Source organism: Anolis carolinensis, chromosome 5 (assembly GCF_035594765.1).
Source record: "Anolis carolinensis isolate JA03-04 chromosome 5, rAnoCar3.1.pri, whole genome shotgun sequence".
In the NCBI taxonomy this organism is placed as follows: domain Eukaryota; kingdom Metazoa; phylum Chordata; class Lepidosauria; order Squamata; family Dactyloidae; genus Anolis; species Anolis carolinensis.
This window is the reverse complement of record NC_085845.1, coordinates 151,097,535-151,124,813: the sequence shown is the minus strand read 5'-3', so window position 1 is coordinate 151,124,813 and position 27,279 is coordinate 151,097,535. Positions and strand designations below refer to the sequence as shown.

At 39.3% G+C, this 27,279-nt stretch overlaps 1 protein-coding gene across 2 annotated transcripts in view; it reads right to left on the bottom strand.

The window, feature by feature from the left end:
* helb (DNA helicase B) overlaps positions 1–27,279 on the bottom strand; it is a 37,116-nt gene that overhangs the window by 3,348 nt on the left and 6,489 nt on the right. For both annotated transcript variants that reach the window (XM_062982588.1, XM_008116587.3), the window contains exons 3-12: positions 26,363–26,553; positions 23,672–24,556; positions 21,627–21,798; positions 19,258–19,399; positions 18,816–18,946; positions 15,120–15,204; positions 11,922–11,981; positions 9,373–9,607; positions 8,697–8,831; positions 7,443–7,874 (exon numbers count right to left, since the gene is read on the bottom strand). In XM_062982588.1, the coding sequence (XP_062838658.1) occupies positions 7,443–7,874; positions 8,697–8,831; positions 9,373–9,607; positions 11,922–11,981; positions 15,120–15,204; positions 18,816–18,946; positions 19,258–19,399; positions 21,627–21,798; positions 23,672–24,556; positions 26,363–26,553 (2,468 nt within the window). The remainder of the gene's footprint in view (positions 1–7,442; positions 7,875–8,696; positions 8,832–9,372; positions 9,608–11,921; positions 11,982–15,119; positions 15,205–18,815; positions 18,947–19,257; positions 19,400–21,626; positions 21,799–23,671; positions 24,557–26,362; positions 26,554–27,279) is intronic.

Here is a 27,279-nt window from a genome sequence, read left to right as displayed (position 1 = left end):
TAACCCCAATTTGATGTTTTGGGTACTTAACCACACTAGATCTCCTTTATCTAATTTATCGCCTTCCACCCTCTTTCTGTCTGCGAACGTTTTATACTTTTTGTGTGCTTCTTTTAACGAAGCAGTCACTTGATTCCAACATTCTATCATTTGCGTTTTCCATTTCCCTGCCTCTGTTCCTTCATTTTCTGTCCACCTCGGCAATTGGGGTAAAGGTTGTATTTCATACCCGTAAACTACTTCAAAGGGGGTTTTGTTTGTTGCTGAATGTATAGTTGAATTAAAGGCTAGTTCCGCAAACGCCAACCACCTAGACCAGTCATTTTGTCTCATGTTAGAGTACATTCGAAGGAACTGCCCAAGCGTTTGCTGAGTACGTTCTACCGCCCCGTTTGTCATGGGGTGAAAAGCAGAACTTAAACTCCTTTCTGCTCCTAGCATTTCCAAGAATTTTTCCCAAAATTTTGCTGTGAATTGTACTCCTCTGTCACTGACTATTCTACTTGGACATCCATGTAATTTGTAAATATGGTTTATGTACAATTCAGCTAGTTTCTCAGCCGATGGTAGCTTCGTCAGTGCTATAAAGTGGGCCTGTTTAGAAAACAGGTCTAATACTGTCCAAATATAACGATGTCCTTTGCTGACTGGCAGTTCTCCCACAAAGTCCATAGCTACACATTCCCAAGGCCTGGTAGGTTCCGCTACTGTCTGTAACAATCCCATAGGCTTCCCTCCTCCCGATTTATTTCTGGCACAATCATCACATTGGACAACATGATTCTTTATGTCCTTCCTCATTCCTGGCCACCAACAATGTTTTGCTATTGCCTTTGTTGTTTTGGTAATTCCTGTATGACCAGCGCTCTGGTTGTTGTGAAAACGATGCAGAATCTTAATCCTTAATATTGCTGGGATATACAGTTTCTTGTTTACAAACCAAAATCCCCCCTTCTGGTCCCCCTTTTCTGCGTTGGACGCGATCCATTGATCTCCTTTATAAGACTGTTTTAGTTCATTTCCCCAGTTATCTTCCCCGCCGAGTTCGACAAAAGCCGTGTCCTCCTTTTGGGTTTGTGCTCTTGTCCTGACAGCTAAGCCCCATTGTTTGTCAGAGAATATTGTCCCCTCCTTTGCTGTGGTTAGGCCTTCGTGTTGAGGCATGCGTGAAAGAGCATCTGCCAAGACATTCTGTTTCCCTTGAAAAAACTTTAATTGGAAATCGAATCTGCTGAAGTATTGCGCCCATCTGATTTGTTTGGGGGACAATTTTCTAGGAGACTTTAAATACTGGAGATTCTTATGGTCAGACCAAATTTCGAATGGGATTCCGCTTCCTTCGAGGAAGTGTCGCCAGCATTCTAAGGCTTTTAATATGGCTAATGCCTCTTTTTCCCATATTGGCCAACTTTTTTCAGTTTCGCTGAACTTCCGTGACAAATATCCACAGGGTTTTAAGTTCCCATTTTGATCCTTTTGCAATAGCACTGCCCCGTACGCACAGTCTGAGGCATCGCAATGGATTATGAAAGGGCTTCTGATATCAGGGTGTTTTAGGATGGGTCCTTCAGTGAAGCATTCTTTTAAGGTCTCGAATGCCTTTTGGCATTCTGGCGTCCAACTCAGTTTGGCGCCGGGAGCTTTCACTTTTGCTGTCTCCCCTTTCCCTTTTGTTTTTAAAAGTTCTGTAAGGGGTGCGGTTATTTGTGCAAAGCCTTTTATGAAGGGTCTGTAAAAATTTGCAAACCCCAGAAATGATTGTAATTGCCTCCTTGTTTGAGGCACTCCCCATTCTTTCACATCTGCTACTTTAGCTGGATCCATAGCTAACCCTTCTGGAGACATCCGATATCCCAGAAAGTCAATTTGAGTTTTATTAAATTCACATTTGGACAGTTTTGCGTACAGCTTTGCTTCTCTTAGTCTCTGCAAAACTTCCCGGACCAATTTTACGTGCTTTTCCTTATCTTCAGAAATGATCAAGATATCATCAAGGAATATGAACACCCCTCTGTACAATAACGGGTGTAGTATTTCATTTATAAGCTGCATAAAGCAGCCGCTTCCATTTTTTAACCCGAAAGGCAAAATTTCGTATTCAAAATGGCCGAATGCGCAGGAAAATGCGGTTTTCCAAGTATCCTCCGGTTTGATCCTTAATTTATGATACGCTTCAATTAAATCCAGTTTAGTAAATATGCTCCCTTTCTTCAATACGGTAATTAAATCCTTGACTAAGGGCATAGGGTATTTATTGTCCTTGGTAATTGCGTTTAAATTTCGATAATCAATGCACAATCTTAGGGAATTGTCTTTCTTTCTCCTAAATAACACTGGAGCCCCGAGAGGAGAATTAGATGGCTTAATGAAGCCTCGAGCCAGGTTTTTATCAATGTATTTTCTCAATTCCTCCTTCTCTTGCACAGACATGGGATACACTTTTGGTTTTGGTAAGTCTGCTCCTGGGGTTATTTCAATCCCTACTTCTATATTTCTTTTGGGAGGCAATTTACTGGCCTCTTTCTGATTGAAAACATCCGCAAAGTCTCTGTATTCAGGTGGCAATAGCTGTGGGTCTATTTCCCCTGCTTCGTCTTCCTCGTCCTCCTCTTCTGCAATTTTGCTTATCTCCCATTGCATCTGCTGTTCTTTAAATGCTAAGCTTTTTCCTCTCCAATCTACTTCAGGATTTGCTTGTTCGAGCCATGGTATCCCCAATATTACATGGTATGTGGCAATAGGGGCTATCACAAAGGATACTCTTCCTCCCCATTTGCCTATTTTGCATGGAACTCCCCGTAATTCCTTTGTAGATACTTCCCCAGCAGCGACTGATCCATCTAGCTGCGAAAATGCAATTGGGGAGCCAAGTGCCATCTGCTGGCATTTCAGCGCTCCTGCTAATTCTGGGGTTATAATGTTCCTAGAACACCCGCAGTCTATAAACGCCTTGCAGGTGGCCCGATTTTCTAGCCCCGAGAGGCAAATTGGTACTACTATCATGCGTTTGTCCCGACTCACCAATCTTTCCGAAGATTCTGGGGCCTGCACCTCCTCCTCCGCACGCCTCCCGGTTGCTGGCTTGGGCTTTGGGGCTTTTGGCGGCTCCCCCTTCCGGGCCCAGCATTCCGCTGCTCGGTGGCCCGTCTTCCCACATACAAAGCATCCCGGTTTAGGTTTGTTGTCGTCTCCTCTGGAGGGAATCCCCGGCCTCCCTCCGGGTCTTTCTTGCTTCCTCGTTTCTCCTCGACCTCTCGCCACCGGTCTTTGCTGGCCGCTGCTGCTCCTGAAGCGCTTTACTTGTGCCAGGGTAGATTCGACGCGCCCCGCTAGTTGGATCCATCCCTGGAGCGTCTCGGGGTCGTCTCTGTGCGCTGCCCAGCTGAAAATCTCGGGGCGTAGTCCCTCTTTAAATAGTTCCACTTTGGTTACTTCAGACCACTCCGGTACCCTTTCCGCGAGGTGGAGGAATTCCTCTGCGTACTCGGGCACCGTTTTGTCCCTCTGTTTTATTCCTTTCAGCTGGTCTCGAGCCCTCAATTGCTCTAGCCGGTCTCTGAACCGGTTCTCCAGTGCGGCGAGGAAGCGGGGCACTGACCTCAGGCATGGGTCGCGTCTGGCATGCAATTGCACATACCAGCTGGCTGCTCCTCGCTTTAGTGTGTTGCCGATGGCTCGAACCCTGCTTGCTTCGGAGGGAAATGTGTGTGCGTTGTCTTCCATGTATCCTCTAATGCTAATTAGAAAAAAGTTCAGTTCCTCTGATTCCCCTCCGTATTCCAGCTTGAGATCTTCCCTTCTAGGCATCCATTCTGCAGCCCTTTGATATTGTCTGGGCGGCATGGGGAAGGGTTGCATCAGGTTTCCTCGGGTGGCTCCTTGGAACACGCCGCGCCCCACTCCGGTGGTCATTCTGCGCGGCTCCTGGAAGTCTGCCGCCGCTGTTGGCTCTTCCGCCCATCCGCATACTGGCCTAGCTGTAGCCCCCTCATCTCGCCTTTCCTCGTCGTACGGCACATCCTCCTCCTCTTCCTGGACCCCCCGCTCCTCTCCGCCTTCGTCTGCAAATCCACTGGACCCGATCCCTGGCCCCAGTGGCCTTTCCACCCCGACGCCCATTCGGGGGGTTGGGAGCTCTGTTGGAGACGGCGGCCTCAGGGTCCCCAGGGCTCGCTGACGCTCCACTTCTCGCGCCATGCTGTCCCGGAACTGCAGCTCCTGCCAGTATTCCTCATCTCCCTCGTCCCTTGCCGCCACGGGGCTCTGCGTTGACGCCCGCTGGCCCCTCTGGCTCCAATCTCCTTCTTTGCTTGGTTCTCTCTCGGCGCCATATCGGCTGGCCTCCTTCTGGAGATTCTCTTCCAATAATGGCACCAATCTCCCCACGGTTTCCGACAGCCTGGATAAATTAGTTTCCAGGATGGATAACCGCAGGGCCACGGTCTCCGGCATACTTCCTCCAGATCCCCAACTGGTTTCTGCAGCTGCAGAGACGCCTCTTCCGAGCCTGGGAATTCTCTGGGTCACGCCGTTCGGCTTGGGGTACCCCGTAGAGGAAGCTATGGCTTGCAGCGTCTCTTCTCTCTTCGGCCGGGCCCCTTGCAAAGGCCTCTCTGCCTCATTTGGGCTTTGATCTTCTTCCTCGCTCATTATCACTTCACTGCGAATTCCGCAGGAGGGTGAGAAATGGGATTCTCGACTTTAATGTCAGGCTTACTTCAAAGGACCAGTCTGAACGCAGATCAAAGACAGCTGCTCTCAAACACAATCTTTATTGAAGAATACATGACTTTGGAAAAGTCGAGAATGATCTAATGTTTACATACATCTAATTTTATCACTTCTGATGCAACGTAATATCACACGCAAATATCATCATCAAACCCCACCTTCTGGATCACATTTCCACCAAGGTTTCTATCCCCCCCACACTACAGCAATTATAATTGTTTATACTTTCACCCCTGAGTTCCCAGGCTCATTTTATCTTCTCCCGCCAGGTGCTCGCATGTTTATGTTATGAAGTCAGATTCAGGGCTTGGAAATTCAGCCCTGAGATCTGGCTGCATGACAATTGAACATTTAAATCCCTTTTTTTCCCATAAGTATTCCCAGTTATCCAAACCTATATTTTCCCTAAGTCTCTCGACCAGGAAATCATTACCATTCTTATTACCATTATCTCTCTTGTACTCTAGAATGCATTTGTATAACCTGGAAATCAATCCTTTGTTTTCATTCCCCAAAATATTTTCCAGCTTCTATTTCTTTTTAGAAAAACCAATTCTATTGTTTTACAAATATAACCTGTAATTGATGATAACAAAACTAGTCTTTCCCCCCTAACTCTTCTCTCCCTTTCAGTTTCCATTGTGCTTTGTCTTCAATTAGATCAGTGGTTCTCAACCTGTGGGTCCTCAAGTGTTTTGGCCTACAATTCCCAGAAATCCCAGCCAGTTTACCAGCTGTTAGTATTTCTGGGAGTTGAAAACCAAAACATCTGGGCAGCCACAGGTTGGGAACTACTGAATTAGATATTCTCTATAAGTTCTCAGTTCCTCATTGTATGTTGGTTTTAATGCGGCTTCCAAAGGGCACAGCCATAAAGGGATTTTCTGCTCCATCCCTTCCTTGTATCTTTTCCACATTGCTAGAAGGCTAGCTGTTACGGGATGTCTACTAAGATTTTAGCAGGCATTTTTCTTTCTTTTCTTTTTTTTGCTTTGTTAAATATTATTTTTATAGTATGCAGAAAAAATTAAGAAAATTTTGGAATGGTAAAGACAGGGAAAGTGAGCATGATGGCACTGTATAGTACCTATCACAACATGCTCTATTGCTGGGAAAGGTCTGGACATGTCATCACTCACCACCCCACTCGAGCATCCAGTACCTTGGAAATTCTTCTGCCATAGGCTATGTGGCTTAAAAGGTAGGTTTTGAGGGCATTTTTTGGTTATTGCAATGATGCAGTGACTGTAAATGTGAATTAATGTAACTGAAATATCATATAGCAAGCCTTCAAGATTTAGATTATTGATGAAGATGTGAAAGCTACATGATTTAGTCCTCTTCTGTTTTAGGAGTGGTGTGCCAGGCAGCTAAAAGTTCATCAGGACCACAAACTTGACCTAGCTTGTGAAGCTCTTTTTTCTGACAACAAAGCCCTGTGAACCAACACTTAAAAGGCAAAATATTAAAAAGAAACAGCGCCCAAGAAATTGGATTATTCACTTCCAAAAATGACTTAGGGCCAGGGCCATAGCCAGAAAAAAATTTTGGGGGGGGGGGGGACATTTTTAAAACTAATCATGAAGAGTAGTTCCATTAACACAGAAATAATTTAGAAATCAGGCTCTGTTGATAAACTTCGGTGGACACTCAAGACAGATAAACTTCAGTGGACACTCATTGGGATTTGGTTAATCAGTTAAAATTAATGAGTAAACCAGGTTTTTTTAAACCTGAAAATTTCAGGGGGGGGGGGGTTGAACCCCTAAACATCCCCCTTGGCTACAGCTCTGTTTGGGCCAACCTTTAAAAGGGGAGGCACAACTCTTACATTTTTATTATTTGTGAGCTTGTACTGCCATGCTCAGCTCCACAAGTTATTCAGGAGTCAGGTAGAATGTGGGTAGTGATCCTTTGCCTGCCCTGAGGTAACCCCTTCCAAAGTAATGTGCAAAGGGCAGCTCCATCTTTGAAAGCAAAGTGAAATATATGCATGTGTCATACAGGAAGGGGAGAAGAAACAGGATTCCTGGTTCCTTTTCTTCTTCCTGTGTGCTCTGTGTGTCTATTTTGCTGGGATAAAGAACAAGAGGTACTGCAGGAAACACATGCACACAGTACATAGGAAGAGAAGCCAAGCTCCACATGGTAAGTTGTGTGGCAGTGGCAAATAGGTCTGCTCCTCCTTTTTCTTGCATGCCACGTTTCTCCTGCTACTGCCCTCCTTTGACTGGGCAAAACAGACACACACAGTACTCTGGAGGATAAGTGGTAGTGGTAATGGAGTGGGAGGGGGCTCCTCTTTCTGCTGGGACCATAGCATGTAAACCCCTCACACCTCATTGATCCCCTCCCAGAGATTTTTACATTTATTTCCACTTTTTGGGGACGGATGCTGCGATCCTAATCCTTACAAAATTGTGAGGGCTGACTGTACAACTTACAGGTAGGATACAGTGGAAGCAGTAAGCCGGTAGAACTGCCAGCACAGATGATACAATCATAACACCAGGACAATAGACAAGGGTGGACAACTTCACCAGGTGCTGTGATCAAACACCCGCCCCGACTTTTTGTTTCATACTGAGAGGCCCTTCTGTGATCATAATTTTACTACATTTTCAGGAATAAAACAACTCAAGAGGTGAAATGCCTTCTGAAATTCTCGGGATTCTCAGTGTAACTTTTTAAAAAACTCTAAAACATCTTACCAAAGCAACTTTTGATGGACTTGAACAATCCTGTGGAAATTCACTTTGCCTTTTGCGTTCACCTGGAATTTGCTCTGCAGCATCAACTGTGTCAACCAATACCTTGAATCCACTGTCAGTTTCCATTTTGTCAGAAACTACAGACTCCTCCTGATCAACGAAACAAGTGCTAGCCTCTTGATTCTGAGAACACTCTTGTGATGAGGATATTTGCTGAGAACTACTTATTTTTTCTGTAAGTGCATCGTTCAAACGTTGTGGTAAACGAGTCTTTCTGCGAAAGTTTTCTCTAGCAATGGCTGCTCTAAGATTGGCTTCTTCAGCAACAATATAGACCCGGCAACGGCCTCTGGTGACAGCTGTGTACACATGCTGCCAATTCTGGCGACCGGCATTTCCAACAACGTAGACTATTGTGTTTTCCTCAGAACCCTGAAAACAATATTGACAAAAAATTGCTGGAAAAAAGCAGGTCCAAATGAACGAAAGAATGTTAAAATAAATTAAAAGTTCCATATTGCATGATGTCCCTAGCTACCCTTCATCTGTTATTCTCAAATGCCTTAAACAAAATGAAACAAAAAACATAGAAGAAAGTACAAAGGGCCCCTGCTATCTTTTTGGGTTTGGTTCTAGGTCCATTCATGGAGACCAAAATCAATGGGTGCTCAAATCCAATTATATTCAATGGCATAGCAAAGTCATGTCCTTTATAGTAAATGGCAAAATCAAACTTTGCTTTTTGGAATTTAAAAAATATTTATTTTCAAGCTGTGGATAGTGGAGTCTCTGAATGCACACTTTGTGGACACAGAAGGCTGATTAAACCATATTTCATTGCTGTGCATTTTTGTCTATTCCGTTTCCCAGATTTTTCCAAAGAGACACACATGAATTTTTACAAGTCATTAGATAAGATCATGTGCAATTGTCGGTTTCTCAATCTTCCACAATGACATTGCTGATCTGGCGGAAGACCAACAGCTGTGGAAGAGACTTAGCAAATAACCTTTTTCAAATGTCATATAAACTATACAATGGATCACTACCTTTTAGCTTAATGCTGTAACAAGGTCAAGACAACATATAACAGATCTCATTGAGGTTTGCTTTCACTACACACAGCTCTCTAAGATGGAGAATTACACCATTTACACCTCACAAATGTGATAGTTTGACTCATAAATATTGCCACTCATGCTGAGTTATATCAGCAATTTTGTTTCAGGTTGGCAGGACTATAAAACAGCTTACCTGAAATGTATGAATAGTTTTGGCCCAGCCATGCTTAATTCTGGAGTTTTTCAGGAGACGTTTATACACTACGGTATATTCAGGTCCATCAGTAATGCTAATGGTCACCATACGTACACGATCAACTTCTTTATCCTAGATAAGGCAATAAATAGTAAACAATAATTCTTACCTATGATTTGTCTCACAGCTAGACAAAATAAACATACAAGATCATTCCTTTTAAACCACTGATCTTCCAACTACATGCAGGTCAGTGCCTTAATCCACCATAACCAGTGGCATTTTCAGAAACAAAAGTGTATTTTAACACAATTAAACTGTTTGCTCATGAAATTTTGGGCAGAACACATGGAACAGATTACACTTGTATTAAGCTCCTCTATTTCTTCCTGTAAGCCTACTGCTTTTCAGTGCAGCATTTACTGAGCAGCATTCAGAGAAATTGACATTCTAACACAGCTAAGGTTTTATTTATTCACAAAGCACTACAACAATTCTTACTATTATCCTTCTGTATTTAAAAAAATCAGAAAGTAACATCTATTTGAGTTTTCAAGCCACCAAACAGAAATGCATACTAAAAGAAAAGGCAACAATCTCTTCATGTGTGACTGAAGATGAATTTGTATCTTCTGTTTCTAGATTTATTCTTAAAATTAACCAATTCACATACCTCTGTAATGAAGAATATTTCCCCATTGCACAGCCGTGTATCATCATCCTGAGAACTTGGTGTATGACCAGAGTTGCGCTCTTCTCTTCGCGAGCACACGTTGCAAGTACACTGACTAGAACCTTCATTTTTTGTGCAAACAATATTATCTCTTGCAAGAAGCGCTTTGACATACTCATTCCTAGTAGAACAGATCTTGTCACCACATATGAACTGCAATCGATTTCTATGGTCTCTGGATCAAAATTGAACAGAAGATTTTAGACCAAAGATGCAACAAAATCTCTCCTTCAGTAAACCATCAATAACTGCAGACAGCCCAGTGACTGTCAAAATAATGTCTTCTGTTTACTATAGACCCTGTATTTGGTAACCAAGGATAGAAACAGGAGGTTTTAAATAGATCCAGCAGCAAGGCAAAATGACTTAGAATTAAGCTTAAAAAGGAGTACAACTCTAACACATTATGGAAGACTCTTTAGAAAAGGCATGAAACACCTTAACAAGAGGCTTCCAGTATTTTATGATTAAAATACATTGGGGGGACGACATTCTATTCTGAATATCATCCTGCTGTGTTAAATAACCAATTGATTTCTGGAATTTGCATGTTATAATATTATGTCAGGGAAAACAATCACAATTGAAGACCTTTTCATATATTTGAAAGATCCTGAAAATTGCCTAGAGTGAGCAGGATCGAGTAACATGTTCAATATACAGACTAATGGCATGAAATGGATGAGAACCACCAAGCAGAGAAACAAGCTCATTTAGGGAGAATGAGGGAGAAATAGTATATTTGAGCGCAGGAGTTCATCAAGTGCTATAGATAATAGACTAAATGTTATAGAGATAACGATGCAAATAGTACGATAGAACAGAATAGCATTATTGTCATTGTGTTATTGTACAAGAAAATTAAATGCCTTCCCCCAGAACACACCACATAGCAAAACAAATATGATATAATAGGCATCACTATTTCAGAGAAATAAATAAATAAATAAATAAATAAGAAGCATTACATCTCAAGGATATTTACACCAGTGAAGAGACCCATTATTTAAATCAAGCTAAATTGAGAGCATATGGATTAAAAGTAAGGGGGATAGAAACAAAAGGGACGCCATCATGGGGATCTGCTACAGAGCCCGAAGACAGATTGAGGATGCGGATGATGCTTTCTTGGAATAGATAACCGCCCTCGTGGCAGAATGTAAGCCGCTCTGAGTCCCCTCGGGGAGAAGGGCGGGGTATAAATGCATGTAATAAATAAATAAATAAACCACATACTCAGAAAAGAGCTGCAGTGTACTGGGAAATCCTGCTATTTGATATAAGTCAAATTCAGGACTTAAGAATATTAGGTCCAAAAAATTGCTCACTTGCCTTGCAGACTATTTCATTGTCCACAATATTGAAAAGGCAACAAGAGAATCAGCTATTTTATATTTTATCCTAACTATTAGTGAGGATATGGTTAATGAGGTGGAAGTGGCTGAATCTTTAGGTGGGCTTGACCATATTATCATGGAGTTTTTATACAGCAGAAAAGGGAAGCCAAAATATAATCAGACACACACATTCTAGAATTTTAAGAAATCTGATTTCAGTAAACCTAGGGAAACATAGGTGCAATCCCTTGGTTTAAAAAAAAACATACAGTTAGCAATACGTAATAGTACAAACCTTAACATACTATAACTCACTGTAGATGACTATTTACAGTTTTTGTAACTAAGTTTCAAGTTCCGTTTGTACTTCCCTTTTCAATGCAGATCATTTAGTTTTCACTATCGATCATTAGTGGGGGTATGAGAGGATGCAAGGGGAAACTAATGAGGTGCAATTGCTTGGTCAAGAATAGAGAAGGGAATTCATGATGGATCCGTGTTTCTTAAAAGTGTGATACTAATAGCAGAGTTTCAGACAGTTCCAATGAGAAACTAGTATTAATGTCAAAAGAACTTTCAACTGAGCTAAGATTTAAAAGAGACATGTACAAAAATGGAGGAAAGGGGGAAATCACAAAAGAGGAATTCAAGTAAACAGCTATCACATGAAGAAAAAATCCAAGAAGCTAAAGTGCAGAACAATCTAAGGCTTGCTACAGATGTCAAAAATAATAAAAGGGCATTTTCGGTCATGTCTGTAGCAAAAAGAAGGCTAAGGAAATGATAGAACCACTACATGGAGAAGATGACAAAAGACTAACAGATAAAAAAGGACCCAAACAATTGCCACCCATTTAGCCAGTTAGAATAGCTTTGAAAACAACCTATTCTGTTACACAAAGTTTTCTCAACCACCTCTCCCAGAGAGCCTCACCTCTAAGGAGGCTTGAAGGTATCTGCAAATAGGCAGCTCAGAAACTGTGAACATTTTTACAGGCCTGCCATGACTTTCTTGCCTTTGTTACCTTGTTCTTATAACATTCCTTATCTAGCTTTCACCACCATCTTTGCCAGTGGTAGAAAAAAAAACCCCTAACAACAACAGAACTGGATTGTGGCCTAAACATCTACAGATTAAAAGTAATGTCATACCTCATTGTATGTTTTGAGTAATGCTTGCAGCAGATTTCATTGATGATGTCACAGTCTTTCCTGAGATAAGGGGAAGCAATATTTAGTTGAAATATGAATAATATGTAAAACTTTCAGTACAGCAGAAACCAAATATGTTCTGATCTCAGTCTTTAATTATCCATTCAAAGTAACAGCTTACTTCACCTACAGTTTATTCTACAGCTACCTGAAGAAGCAGAAAGAAATGTGGACAATTGATGCCATCACTGAAAGCTGAAACAGCTAAGTGAATGTAAGTTAGTCAGTTACATACTGTAAGTACAGAACAACCCCCTCATTAATGAGACCGGTATCCGTGGTTTTATTTATCCACACGCAACAAAATATGTTTTCTTAAAGACATTTTCTACATCCTCCAGCAGGACCATATGATATTATTTGGCCAGAAATTCATCATTTCAATAGGTTCATTCTTATTGGCAATTTTACATATCCACAGGAAGCCCAGGAACATATATTCTGCAATATAGGGGCCATGCTATACTGGAAGCACTTTAGTTTTGAATTTTGTAGATATGACAGAAATATTACATGGAAGACACAATTGGATATCATTATCATTACAATGGGTCACAATTGTTAACAGAAGCTCAGACTATTGTAAATGGACATAAGAACCACTGACTGAGAAGGCAGCTAAGCCAACAACTCCTTCTAGAAATGCATTTGGGGAACAACAAGAACAGTTTATGACTTAAACCATACTATAATTATTATGAAGGGATTGTATTCGTGTACTTTCTCTGCAAGCTAGGAACCACCAATACCAGGTTAGTAGGAAATATCTCTACACAATGCTAGAGAAATCTGGAATTTGTAGTCTGTTGTGGGACCACAGCTCTCTGACAGCCAATAGTAATAATTATAATCTATATATATAAAAGAGTGATGGAATCAGGGCAGCGGACAAAACAACAAAACTACAGGCCCTCCATCCTCGAAATTTGACAACACAACCCATCATCCACAGTTCTAGGTTGATATAACAAAAAGAAAAATACAGTCCTAATTACAGGGAGAGGAATAATTATTTTTATCCAATTGCTGCCAGTTACAAGGCTAAGTTCACCCACTTGGTCTCCTAGCAACCTACTCAGCCCAGGGGACAGGCACAGTTAGGCCTCACTTAGGCCTCTTCCACAGATTATCAGATTTTAACTGGATTATATGGCAGTGTAGCTTCAAGGCCCTTCCACACAGCTATATAACCCATTTATAATCTTATATTATCTGCTTTGAACTGGATTATCTTGACTCCACACTGCCATATAATCCACCAGTGTGCATTTTATCCAGCTGTGTAGAAAGGGCCTCATATAATCCAGTTCTAAGCAGATAATATAACATTATCAATATACAGTAGAGTTTCACTTATCCAACATAAACAGGCCGGCAAAACGTTGGATAAGTGAATATGTTGGATAATAAGAAGGGATTCAGGAAAAGCCGATTAAACATCAAATTAGGTCATCATTATACAAATTAACCACCAAAACATCATGTTATACAACAAATTTGACAGAAAAAGTAGTTCCATGCGCAGTAATGCTATGTAGTAATTACCGTATTTACAAATTTACCACCAAAATATCACAATGAATTTAAAACACTGACTACAAAAACACTGACTACTAAAAGGCAGACTGCGTTGGATAATCCAGAACATTGGATAAGCGAATGTTGGATAAGTGAGATTCTACTGTAATATGAAATAATTACTGTGATAGAATAATACAGAACAATATAATCTCTGAAACCAGGACAGTAAATAAAGAACAACACTCTGAAAGCAGGGAAATTGGAAATTCCACACAGGAAACAATCAAGGCCAGCTAACACCTCCCAACAAACTATTCCCATCACCAAAGTCTGGCAAATCCTCTGTTTTCTGAGGGCCACAGATAGTAGAAGCACATAAAATATCACAAACAACACCACTCTGAAAACAAGGGAGTTCCAGACAGGAAACAATCAGGGCCAGCCAAAACCTCCCAACAAAAAATTCACTCAGTGAAGAAACAGCCAGGCTTTAAAGCTGCAAGGCCATTTACATGCTAATCATTTTCCCTAATTGCAGCATTCATACTTGCCTCCAACAAACAAACAAAAATCAGAAATATTGTATATTCACAACCTTTAGGAAATAATATCCCGATTGCGCAGCATGTTAAAGCGCTGAGCTGCTGAACCTCTGGACCAAAAGGCCACAGGTTTGCATTGGGGGAGCGGAGTGAGCCCCCACTGTTAGCCCCAGCTTCTACCAACCCAGAAGTTCGAAAACATGCAAATGAGAGTAGATGAATAGGTACTGCTCTGGCGGGAAGGTAACGGCGCTCCATACAGTCATGCCAGCCACATGACTTTGGAGGAGTCTACAGACAACGCCAGCTCTTCAGCTTATACATGGAGATGAGCACCAACCCCTAGAGTCAGACACGACTGGACTTAATGTCAGGGGAAAACCTTTACCCTTTACTTTAACTACCACCAATTCCTCAATACTTTATTTCCCATACCACCATATTTCGCCACAGCAACGTGTGGCCAGGCACAGCTAGTTATAAAATTGTATTTCTAACCTGCACCCCCCCCCCCCGAAGGGACTCAAGGTAGCTTCCAAATATAACACAAAAACATGGCAAACATTCAATGCCAAGGCTAAATTTATCACAGAAAAATATATCCCCATATCCCAGAATTCTGTACCCTTGAGCCATGGCAGTTTAAATGATGTCAAACTACTAGAATTCTGTAGTGAGGCTACATCACCAGTTGAATTTAAATGTTCCCAATCCCAGGTAAGTCTCTATCAGTTCAGTTGATAATATATTACTCGTAGCCATCCTAAGGGTTCTTTTCTTTCTTTGGCCTCTCATTCTGTGAGAATACTTTCCCTACTTCTACCTTTAGTCACTATTTGTTGTTGTATCTGATCAATATTAGACAGGATTCACCCCCAACAACTGGATAATAAACAAATATTAACTGATGGCAAAGGAATGAAGATTGGAGGAAATATGTACTCCAAAATCATCCCAGTTCCCATGTACATCTCCATGATTAAAAGACATGCAGCATCACTCCCCCATTATCTCTGGACATTTTAGTGCACAGACAACAGAAGATCTATCATGCCTACACACATGCGCTTATTACCTTCTGAAAGTAATGAACTGTGACTGTGTATGATTACTCAATCCTGGGCCATTTTCAAGCAAAGTCATTATGGCTGACTGTAAATCTAATTACAAGAAAACACAGATAAAGATTAATAACAGAACAAATTGCTATTTTTAAAAAAGTGATGCAAAATGTTTATTGTTAGTTGATGCAAAGCCTAGCTGCATCTTACACATGGGGACACCGTGAAGTCTTCAAAGGACTTCCATACAACCAATGTGAGTACTTAGAGACTCATAACTGCCAAATCCATCCCCGCCCTTCTCCATTTTGCTCAAGAGGAAGGTCCACAATGAAAACGCTTCCCTTTGCTTTTCTCATCCCAACATAGGCCATGCTCTTACTTAACAGACTGAAAAGACTCTGCAAGTTCCAACTGAGAGAGTAAAGGCTGGCTTGCAGTGGGAATCTCTGCACACCTTCTTCCCTTGGCAACAGTTTTCCTTCCATTTGTCATACGGTTATTTCTTAGAGTGTGAGGAGTATCGTCCTTCCCCATGTAAATAAACAAAACCCTATATAAGCAGTGGGCAACTTGTGCCCCTCATGATGCTGTTATGTCAGTTGTATCAAATGGTTAGGGATGACTGAAGGTGTAATTCAATGTCTCAAGTAATATGAGAGTGAGTACAAAATGATCCACACTCTAGCTGTAGAAATTATTTTAATCAATTTTCAGAAAAGACAAATAAATTATGTATTTGCCTTTTCTGAAAGTTGATTGAAATAAATTCAATATAGTCTCCCTGTTTTTCAATACATTTTGCCCATCTGTTAACAAGCTTCCTTTATTTAAAAATGTTTTAGGCTGAGTTGCAAGCCACAAATGCACCATCATTTTCACCTCTTCATCAGACATGATTCTTCGTCCCTGTAGGGCTTCTCTGAGGGGATCAAATGGCCTCACTGAAAAGTTGAAGCCTAAAACTCAGGCAAAACACAGAGGACTGCTATCCAAGAGTGCTGTGTTGTTACATGACAATGCACATTTGCACACTGCTGTTCATACTGTTGACACTATCCGAAACCTTCGTTTTGAAGTGTTAAAGCATCCTCCCTATAATCCTGATTTCACCTTATCAGAGTATGGCCTGATAGATTAATAATACTTTATTTTTATCCCGCCCTATCTCTCCAAGGAGACTCAGGACGGTTTACAGCAAAATATTGGCAAGCATTTAATGCTGGCATAACATAACAAGCAAATTAGATCATAAACAATAAAATAAACATGAAGTGTGCTTATAAAACAAGTCAGAAATAACAAAATTATTATCTCTCATCTTAGGGTACCACACAGGGTTGCTGTAAGTACTCTACCTTACTCTATATGTCAGAGAAAATATCGTTAATTAAAATCTAACACATCTTACAGGGTAAAAAAGGAAAAAATGAGAAAAAATCCTAAAACTGTTGTACTAAATGTAGTAGTACTGGATTTATGTTATGTCAAACTATAATTATTTGTATGTACATATTCCAAAAAGAACAGAGCTCAGTGATCCTTTGAGATGCAAAAACATGTAGAATGGGATTATATGTAAAAATAAAAATTTGAAGTCAAATTTTGAATTATTATTTTTAAAAAAAGAAGACAGAGTTAGTATACTAATTGGAAGTAACATTTCAGTTTATTTAACTTAGTGTTATAAGTGTAGCATTTAGCATTTCAATGTATTTCAATAACTTTTTGTCTTCTGTTAGTTGTGCAAACATGTATACTTGTTACTCTCTCTGTTTCTGTCTGATTGTTGCTCAATGTTGTCTAAAATGTATAGGTTAAATAATAATAAAAGAATAGGAAAAAAGAAATAACAAAATTAGAAATTTAAATATATGTAAATCAAACATTTAGAAGCCCGACGAGGACAAAGATTCATGACTAATGAAGACGTGAAGACAGCGGTGCATTTGTGGCTTGCAGCTAAGCTGAAAACCTATTTTAATAAGGGAATATGAAACCTTGTTGATAGACAGGCAAAATGTATTGAATAGCAGAGAGACTGTATGGAAAAATAATGTATTTGTCTTTTCTGAAAGTGAATTAAAATAAATTCTAAACCAGACTCACCCTTGTACATGTAACCAGTTCCTAACCTAAAACTACATTAGACAAGTTGTAAGCCGGCAGCAGAGCCTGGAGGCCATTGCTTGAAATATATAATATATTTCTCTCTCATCTTACCCTCCCTTATCAGTGAATTTACTTTTCCAAAGCCTCCCTCACTCTTAAATAAGGGAATGTTTTGAAAAGGGAAAGAAGTCCTTGCAACTCAGGAAGAAGAATATATATAAATCCAATAATCTTATAAAAGCATTTCCCCTGAAATATCTGTTAATCTCTCTTACAGATATATAGGCATTCCCCCCTGCAAGCCTTTGCAATCTCTATATATCTATATACCTGTATCTATCTATCTATCTATCTATCTATCTATCTATATACATTAATTTTATGTTTGAACTTTCCCCTCATATGTTTGCTGGTCTTTGCAAATCCTATATACATATAGATATCTAGAGATTTCCATGTACCTGTATATTTGTATCTCTATACATTATTTTTATATATGAATTTCCCTTCACAAGTTTGCAAGTCTCTGCAAATCCTATATAGATATAATTATCTATATAAAGAGAGATGTCTAGATATATATGAATATAGATAGATAGGGCTTGCAAATATTACAGGGGGAAAATGCACAAATATATATAGACATGTCTAGATAGATATGAATATTGATATATAGAGCTTGCAAATATTGCAGGGAAAATGCACACACGCACATATAGAGAGATATGTCTAGATAGATATAAACAGATCCACAGGACTTGCAAATATTGCAGGAGGGAAATGCACATATAGAGAGAGTTGATTTGCAAATGTTTCAGGGGGAATCATATGTGAAATTAGTATATATAATTATAGATCTATGTCTGGCTCTGTATTGTTTATATAGTCACTGAATGTTTGCCTGTTGCTATGTTGGAAGGCAGCCTGAGTCCCCACGGGGAGATAGGGCAGGATACAAATTAAGTTTATTATTATTATTATTATTATTACTGCTATTGCTATTATTAAGTTATTGTTGATACTACATTGTTTTTGTTGACCCTACTTTTCCGATTACAGAGCTAGTTTACTATTTTTCTTTTAAATACGGTAAATATTCAAAAACATTTAACCTATTGATGCCTCAATTAATGTAATTTTATTGATATCTATTTTTATTTTGAAATTTACCAGTAGCTTCTGCATTCCCCACCCTTGGCTTATACTCGAGTCAATATGTTTTCCCAGTTTTCTGTGGTGAAATTAGGCGTCTTGTCTTATATTCAGGTCGTCTTATACTCAAGTATATACGGTAATTTCAAACTAGAAAATAACTTTAAAACAACAAGGGAATTATAGATGGGAACTTGACCTGATCACTAGTAATACGTATTCATGATCACAACACATATTTGTTGTGCATTAGCCACTGAGAAGTAATGTCTGACTTTGTAAAATTTGACACATTTCAGAAGATCACAGTGATTCTAATTTTGCATGAAAAACTAAGGGAATTCTACTCCTAAATTATGTAGTAAGTTAAACTGAGTCTGAAAGAGCCAACATGCATTAGATATAAGCAATAGTTAAAAGTGATCTCTTTAACATTTAAAACTTACAGTTACTACCATCTTCAGCAGGTAAAACAAGAAGAATAAATTTTTTCTCAGGACTTGGCACTGGCCAGCTTTTATTGCTTTGGGAAAATTTCAGCACTTGATCAAACACTGGATATTTCTGCTGAGAGATTCTATAGCAAAAAGAGCAAACATAAATGTTTCAGACTGGTTAGGCATTATTCAGCCAGAGCTGAACATTTTGCTGATATTGTTACCTGGCTGCTTGATTAATTTTTAACAGCAGCTTTATTTCATTTCACACAAAAATATTTTTTCCCACGTTTCTACTATGGCAAATATGATAGTGAAATGACAGCAAACTTTCCAGATATTTGTTTATGTCTAATTAAAAGGTTCAAGGGCAACTAATGGGAGTCAACTTTTCATGCTGTAGAACATGATTTGTAGCAACTGAATATATCAATTTTTATTTAAACCTTACCTTGTTGCATTCTCCACAATTAACTGAGACTCAGACCTATGATTGGTCCTTAGTTCTATACACCAACCTCTTGCTTTCAAACTTGCAAAAAAGTCAGCCAATGTGTTACCAGGCTCAATACTGGGTAACTGCCGAATATCACCTAAATATTATGCAAAGATATATTAAATAATAAAATTACATGTGTCTTTCCCTCTTAAACTGCTTATAGTAAACCCCAATCACATCAATCATAGCAGAGCACTGACACAAATCAAATCCTTTTACACATGTGACCAACAACAAAATACTACACATTCCCATCCAGGATATCTGACAACCATGTGTTCCTGGAAACTCTATCTTCCCCTTTCGAATTTGTTCTTCCACAATTCCAAAGTCAACGAGAGCACATTGTCTCCACACTGGGTTACTTTTTATGTCCCTCCCTGTATTTATTTTTATACTTTTGTGAAACCTGGGATTTCCTCAAGCCTGCTTAAAGTTTTCCACTTGAGCACTGATTTTAGGTACAGTATGATCCTAGTATTCATGGGGGTATGTTGTGGATATGTAAAACTGGGGGAAATCTATTGAAATGAAAAACTTTTGGCCCAAGAATTCCGTAATTGTGCTGGATGACCTAAAATGCCTAGAAAGGATAAATTTTGTTAGAATTGTCTGAATGAAACTGCACATCCCAGTTTCATGGATATAGGAATCATATTACAGTAAACGGGCCGGCAGAACATTGGATAAGCAAATATGTTGAATAATAAGGAGATATTAAGAAAAAGCTTATTAAACAACGAAATAGGTTATGATTTTACAAATTAAGCACCAAAACATCATGTTATACAACAGGTTTGACAGAAAAAGTAGTTCATTACAAATTAATCCTATGTAGTAATTATTGTGTTTACGAATTTAGCATCAAAGTATCACAATGCATTGAAAACATTGACTACAAAAATGTGTTGGATAATCCAGAATGTTGGATAAGTGAGACTCTACCGTATATATAAAGATCAACACTTATTATTCAAAGTGGTTGGAAGGAATTTATACAAATATAATTCATCCATCTGACAAAGGTTTTGAATGCACCAGAATCCCGCTCTGCTTGGAGGAGCTTAAGCATATATTACATGGATTTTTTTCGTGTCAGGAGCGACTTGAGAAACTGCAAGTCACTTCTGGTGTTATATGGATGTGTGTGTAGAATTCCTTCAGATGCAGTCCAAATATATAGACTGCCTAGTCCTCCATGCAACAGAAGCAGAGTTGGCCTATATGGCAACCTTCAAGCATTCTTCCAACATGTATAATGTACCTGACATGAACTAAGAACTATATCTACACTGTAAAATTAATTCAGTTTGACACCACTTTAGCTGCTGTGGAATCCTGTGAGTTATAGCTTTACAAAGTCTTCAGCCTTCTCTGCCAAAGAGTACTGGTGCATCACCAAACTACAAATACATGATTCACAGGATGGAGGCCTAGCTGTTGAAGTGGTGTCAAGCTACTGTTGATGGGTAGTAACATGAAAGTAAGAGACGCTGCCCCCCTTTTTTGTTGCATGAATTTGATAGCTAGAGAGTGATTAAAATACCCGGAACAATATATCTGGGAACAAGCATTTGTCATTCACCCAATGATACAGCAATACTAAAATACTTCCCAACGGGAACAGGATTAATTTAACTTTAAATATATTCCAGACATAAAGACAACATAAAGAAGTATTTCTCTTCATCTCTTTTCTGTGTACTGGAGTTCTCTAAGATAAATATCTAAAAGGAACATTAAGTTACCTTCATCCCAAGCAATACCATTTCATTCTCCACTGAGTTGTGCCTCAACTGCGATTATATGATTCAATTCAGTTGTAAATCAAGATTTTGACTATGTTAATGTCTACTGCAGTAACTAGACCAGCAGGCTTACTTTTGAGGATATACATTGTAATCAAATAGATTTTACAGCAGGCCAGAGGTTAAATAACTTCAGAAAAGCTTTGAATTTGGTAGATTGGGCTTTTCAAAATAACTAAATATTCACTTGGGCCTACTGTTGAAAAAAATTCAATACAGACAAATGAAGCTTTAACTTTCCTTAGATTTGGATGATGATGAAAACAGCTCCACAACAGAATAAATAAATACAGCTTAACAAAGCCCTGTGTTCAGTGATTTCAGGACACATGAAATATATAGGCAACTAAGCCACATAATATCATATGCAATGGAAACAAAACTAAAGGGGAAAGCATTCACTTACTGCTTGAACCTCAAACATCTAAAAATTGTTCAGGATTTCTCACAAATTTGCATGAATTGTGAAATAAAATTTCATTTTTCTCATTTTTCACTACTGCTTGTACTTACCAAGAATAATAAGCTTTGTAAGCTGGGCATTATTGAACAAGTACTTTAAAACGTTGCTTAAGATTCCTACAGGCACCAAGCTTCCTTCATCAACAACTAATATATTGACTCTAGAAAACTTCCATGGAGAGTTTCCCCCATTATCCCTCCATGCATAATAACTGTACATGACCTAAAAGAAAACACAGTATTTAAAAATTAGGAAGGGTGCGAAAGTTTGACTTAGAATAAAGGTAGGAATCAACTCCAGATGTTTCAATTGCCAGCATTCTTTGCCATGAGAGAAGCCTCCCCGCAGGATTGTAACTTATCCGAGTGTCCCCTTGGCCACGTCCTAGTAGACGGCCAATTCTCTCACACCAGAAGCGACTTGACCAACAAGTCACTTCTGACACAATAAATAAATTCCTTGCCATTAGGACTGCTAGAGATTGTCTAACGATATCCAGAAGGCTGCACGAATCCCACTTCTGATTTAGAGGATCAGACATGAGCAATGTTCTCCCTGCTTGTCCATTTCACAGGTAGATTCATCTTCAGTTGCATGCTGACCATAAACCACAGTTTATTATGAGGTTAGAAATAGTAAGCCATGATTTACACTGATCTTGCAAACCGGATTCGGAAACCACAGACCAGAGTATCCAGCCACCTTAATTTAAAATTACCCTTGAAGCCACAGATCAAGGTATAATCTCTAATCTGTAACATACATGAGTACTATATGATGATTTGAAGCAGAATCAAAACAGCCAGCCTTGATTTTGCCACAGATTTTGTTATATACAAGGGGTTCTGAAATCAAACCCCACTGGCTACCAAGAGCCCTCTGTATCTTGTAGACCAGCCTCCCCAGACACACACTCAGAAAAATGATATAAATCTACCTGCCTTTGCAGGTAAAATCAAGATGATCAGAACTTGCACTGTTGACACGTGGAGTTCATTTGCACAGTGGTATTCAGTGCTCCAACCCATCTACAGTATTTTTTCCCTAGAGGAAGGCCGTAGATCAGCAGAGAGAACAGAAGAAAAATAAGGCTTGCATTTGGATAGAGCAAAGGCTTGTTTTTCTTTTGCTGTCTTTGTTGATCAAAAGGCTTCCCAAGAGAAAAAAATAAATGGGTTGGAGCATTGAAAAGAAGTGTGTATCCTAAAGAAGTTAAATTCAGCAATGCAATTTCTCGCCATCCTGATTCCCCTTTGGTAAAGACAGATGGGACGAGATAGCACCTCCTGAATATTCATCTAACAATGAATATTTTTATATACAATATAGCAATATATCTAACAATATACTTTCCTCATTCCATGTACATCTAAAAACCAGATTGAAGCACTGAGTGCAAGTGTCTAAAGAAGGTATGGGCAAACTTTGGCCCTCCAATTGTTTTGGACTTGTTTTTTGACTTACATACAAATTCAGCTACAGAACCTATCTTGTTCATAACTTGGGGATTGCCTGTAGATGAAAAAAATAAGGACTTTGCAGGTTCACAATTTAGAGTAAGGGCTCCACAGGAAAAAAAATGTCTCCTGGAGGGTTCCATGATCACAAAGGTTTGGGAACTGCTGCCCTAAAAAATGTCAGGTGACACTTATAGGCTAGAGGGTTGCCTACTAAAGAAGTAGACCACTGCTTTTTGCATACTTTCAATTACATGCAAATTATCAATGCCAAAAGGTGTGCCTGTCTAGCACTAAAGGGAAGCACTGAGCACCATACTCAGACAACATAGGATGAAACAGCAGTGCTCTTAGCAGAAGCTGAAGATGTTACAGTGTACCAGCAACCCCCAACTGTATCTGACTGCTAAATCTGCACTCACATTTTGCTTTCACATGTGGCACAACTGTAGTCCTCATCATGGGCCTTGTCAGCTAGTGTGGCCGACAAAAATCTGTCTTAAAACAATCAAAGGGCTCTCAAGAAGTTTTTCTAGCAAATGTGTGACTGATTCCAATTACATTCAAATGGTTTAAAACATTGAAAGTACAGCACCAAGCACCAGCTTACTGGAAAGATTTTAAAAAATGAATCATACCTGATGAAGAGTATAAGCAGGAATCTTGGTTTTCTTGGACAGAAGAGCAGCTGCTTTCCCTGTAGGTGCAGTAAATAAAATGTTTAGAGAGTCATTTGTTTTCACATTAGAAGACTGATGGGAAGTCTGCCATTCCTCAGGTGCATCCACATCAGTTTCGAAATCTTTGCAGGCATTTGTAACTTCTTCGTTTTCTTTCTTCATCAGAAAGCTAAAAAGGTAGCTAACTACTGTGGTTTTCCCACAACCGCCTTTGCCACTTATAACAGTCACTGGATTAGAACAGATCAGTTCTATTGCCTTCCCTTGATCTGGATCCACTTCTGCTTCACATTTTGATTCCTTGCTCTGAGTTTGCTCCTCAGACTCAAAATCATTCTTACAGTTTTCCTGCTCACGTGAAGCATTGCCAGATTTGTTTGGATCTCTTTCACAAGGTTTTTCTTCAATTACTACACTCTCATCATCCGAGTCTCTGAGGTTATTAATACATGAACCACCATTAAGAACCTCTTTTATATCAACATGAAAGTGCCATGGAGGGTTTTGTCTGAGATTATATACAATATCAGCAATTTGCTTCTCAGCTTTATAAAGTCGAGGAATAAACACAAGCTTCTTCTCAGTAATCACGACCTCTTCATCCTTCAAAAACTTGAGTGCCTGCCAGGCCTCTTCCACAGGCATCTTCTTTGATACCATATCTGTCAACTTATCTTGTTCTTCATATGTATGTCCACACTCTCTGCAGCGCTCCTTGAGGTTTCCATACAGCATTAGTGCATTCCTCTGCAAAGTCGGAATCTTCTGATAAAGATGTTCACAGTCATGGAAGGCCTTAAAACATGCTTCAGCCAGTCCAGCACGAACTTCCCTGTACATGATCTTTTAGAGACAGCAAAATACTGTTACCTTTATAGCATATTTGAGAAAACTGGTTTATGTTAAAGAGGAGAAAACACATAACCTTACATAAACATTAGTGTACTATTTTTCCAAAAAGCAAGGAAAGTTCAAAATCTCAGAAGATCTTCCAGAATTTTATTGGTTAATCTATTAGTCATCATATAAGATTAACAACCTGTACATTCCTATATGCATTCTTGAATCATTTTGATTCCAAATGCAGCTGATATCACGTGAGATTTTTCACATTAAATAAATTATGACTCAGTATATTCTCAGTATAGTAGTGACTGTAGACCTCAACATGTGGTGAATACCAATATCCAATTATAACAACAGGGATGTTCCTAGGTTTATAGGGGACTATAGTTATCCACTAAAGTGACTGAACAAAAAGACTTCTAATTTCTGTCTTGCTCCTGAATGTTCCTGAACATGAATATCTTTATTTCCCGGAATTCATTGTATGAATTAATAATAAAATGTGTTCTATAGGCAATTTTGAACCAACCTAAATAACAGTATGCATCATTGCCTTTTTAAAAAGAACATTTTATTATTGAACATCAATATTTGTTTGTCCCATATTCCACACTTCTTTAACCAATGAATAAGAAAGCTATTATTGAGGTAGGTCTCCGTCTCAAAACTGAAGCAGCATTTGTTAATATTAACCAAAGATGAGATTGAGATGCTGGCAGTGAATAAGACTGCTTTAAAATGAGTCTGTCGGTCGCACCTACTTTTGGAGACACCTACTCACCAGGCGAGCCATGTCTTAGGCCCCTTCTACACTGTCTTTACATCCCAGGATCTGATCCCAGGTTATCTACTTTGAACTGGATTATTTGAGTCTACACTGCCAAATAATCTGGGCTAAGAAGATAACTTAGGATCAGATCCTGGGATGTAGGGACACTGTAGAAGGGGCCTTAGTTACCTCCTGTTTGGATTATTATATTCTACTAAGTACAGTACAGTGTGAAGAGTTAGGAAACATCAGCAGGAACAAGATGTTAGTCAATATTCTGGGAAGCAGGTGAGTCAAGGCTAATATAAATTATGTGGATTTAATGGGTCTACTCTAGCAGAGGGGACTAACGAATGAATACCCATGTGTTATATTAAGTTATCCTTCATAAATACGTGGATGGTGGCAGACATTCTCTGAGAAATACAATAAAAGTGCATCTTGATACCAGTGCTATTCTACGGGGTTGGAGGGGCAGATAAAGTTTGTTTCTGCTTCGAACCCTAGTTAATGCTATCCACAGTTAATTCAAAGGCAGGGTTAGCTGGCTGAATTTTCTTATGAAAAGAATCACGAATGTGCATAGTCATACCCATTACCCAAGTCCAAATCTCTTAACCTTGTTCCAGATGAGATAGACAAAAGTGTTTTTGTAACAAAAGGTAACACTTGGGAAGCACCTGTCACAATGGTAAGATGATGTATGAAGTGATGGGTAATGTACCATAAGGACCCCATTATCAAAGAAGGGAGGAAATAGCTCTCTTCCCTGTTCGCTTCGTCTCTGTGCATAGAGGCAAGCCTTGTATAAGTGCCACTCAACTGATTTGTCATCTGAGCATGGAAAGACAAAAATGTCCCTCCTTTTCAACTGCTTGCTTCCAATACATACGTATCTGCTCCTGTACACATATTTTACGGTAACAAGATTTTTGAAAATGCAGCATTTATTCAAATGGATTGAAGCTACATTGTATTTAAAAATGGAATCAATTACAAAATGAATTGCTACAATATTTTATTCATGTTCTTACTTTGCTGAATCCAAGTTTCCATGGCTCCTCCTGTAAGATTTTTTCCAATGTTGTCAATTGATCACCTTCGCAATGTTTTTGGCTATGGCGGTACCATTGAATGCAATCAGAAACATTGCATGGCAGAAGTTTTGGCAAGAATTCAAGCACAATAGGATAAGCTAATGCTGATAGTACAGCTTTCCCTACAGCTACAGAAACAAGAAACAAAGAAGCAAACAAAGAGATTGCAGACTTCAGATCATTAATTTTCAATTTAACTTGTAAAGGCCCTTACTTTAATATTATAACATCAAACAGTTAATTATAGATACAGTAGAGTCTCACTTATCCAAGCCTCGCTTATCCAACGTTCTGGATTATCCAACGCATTTTTGTAGTCAATTTATTTTGTAGCACCAAAATATCGCAATGTATTGAAAACATTGACTACAAAAACATTGACCACTAAAAGGCAGACTGCGTTGGATAATATAGAAGGTTGGATAAGCGGAGGTTGGATAAGCGAGACTCTGTATATCTAAATTTGTGTACTCTTTATACTTCCTTTAAGGCAGCATTTCTCAATTTGCGGGTCGTAAGGGGGTTGTCAGAGGAGTCGCCGAAGACCATCAGGAAACACATATTTCTGACGGTCTTAGGAATCCCCTTGGCAGAGAAGGCTGAAGATCTCCTTTTCTTCTGTCCTTCCTTTTTGAAAACAAACAGGGAATCCTCCCTCCAACCCCCCCCCCCCCTTGTAATCTGTAGCACTATTTATTAGGAAAGACCATTTTTCCTTTTGTCCAGATCCTTTGTTAGCTGGGTTCAGTGCTCTTTAGATGCAGGTGAACTACAACTACTATATGACAAGGTCAATCACCCCCAAACCCCACCTTTATTCACAATTGGCCAAGTTGGGTCTATGTGCCCTGTTT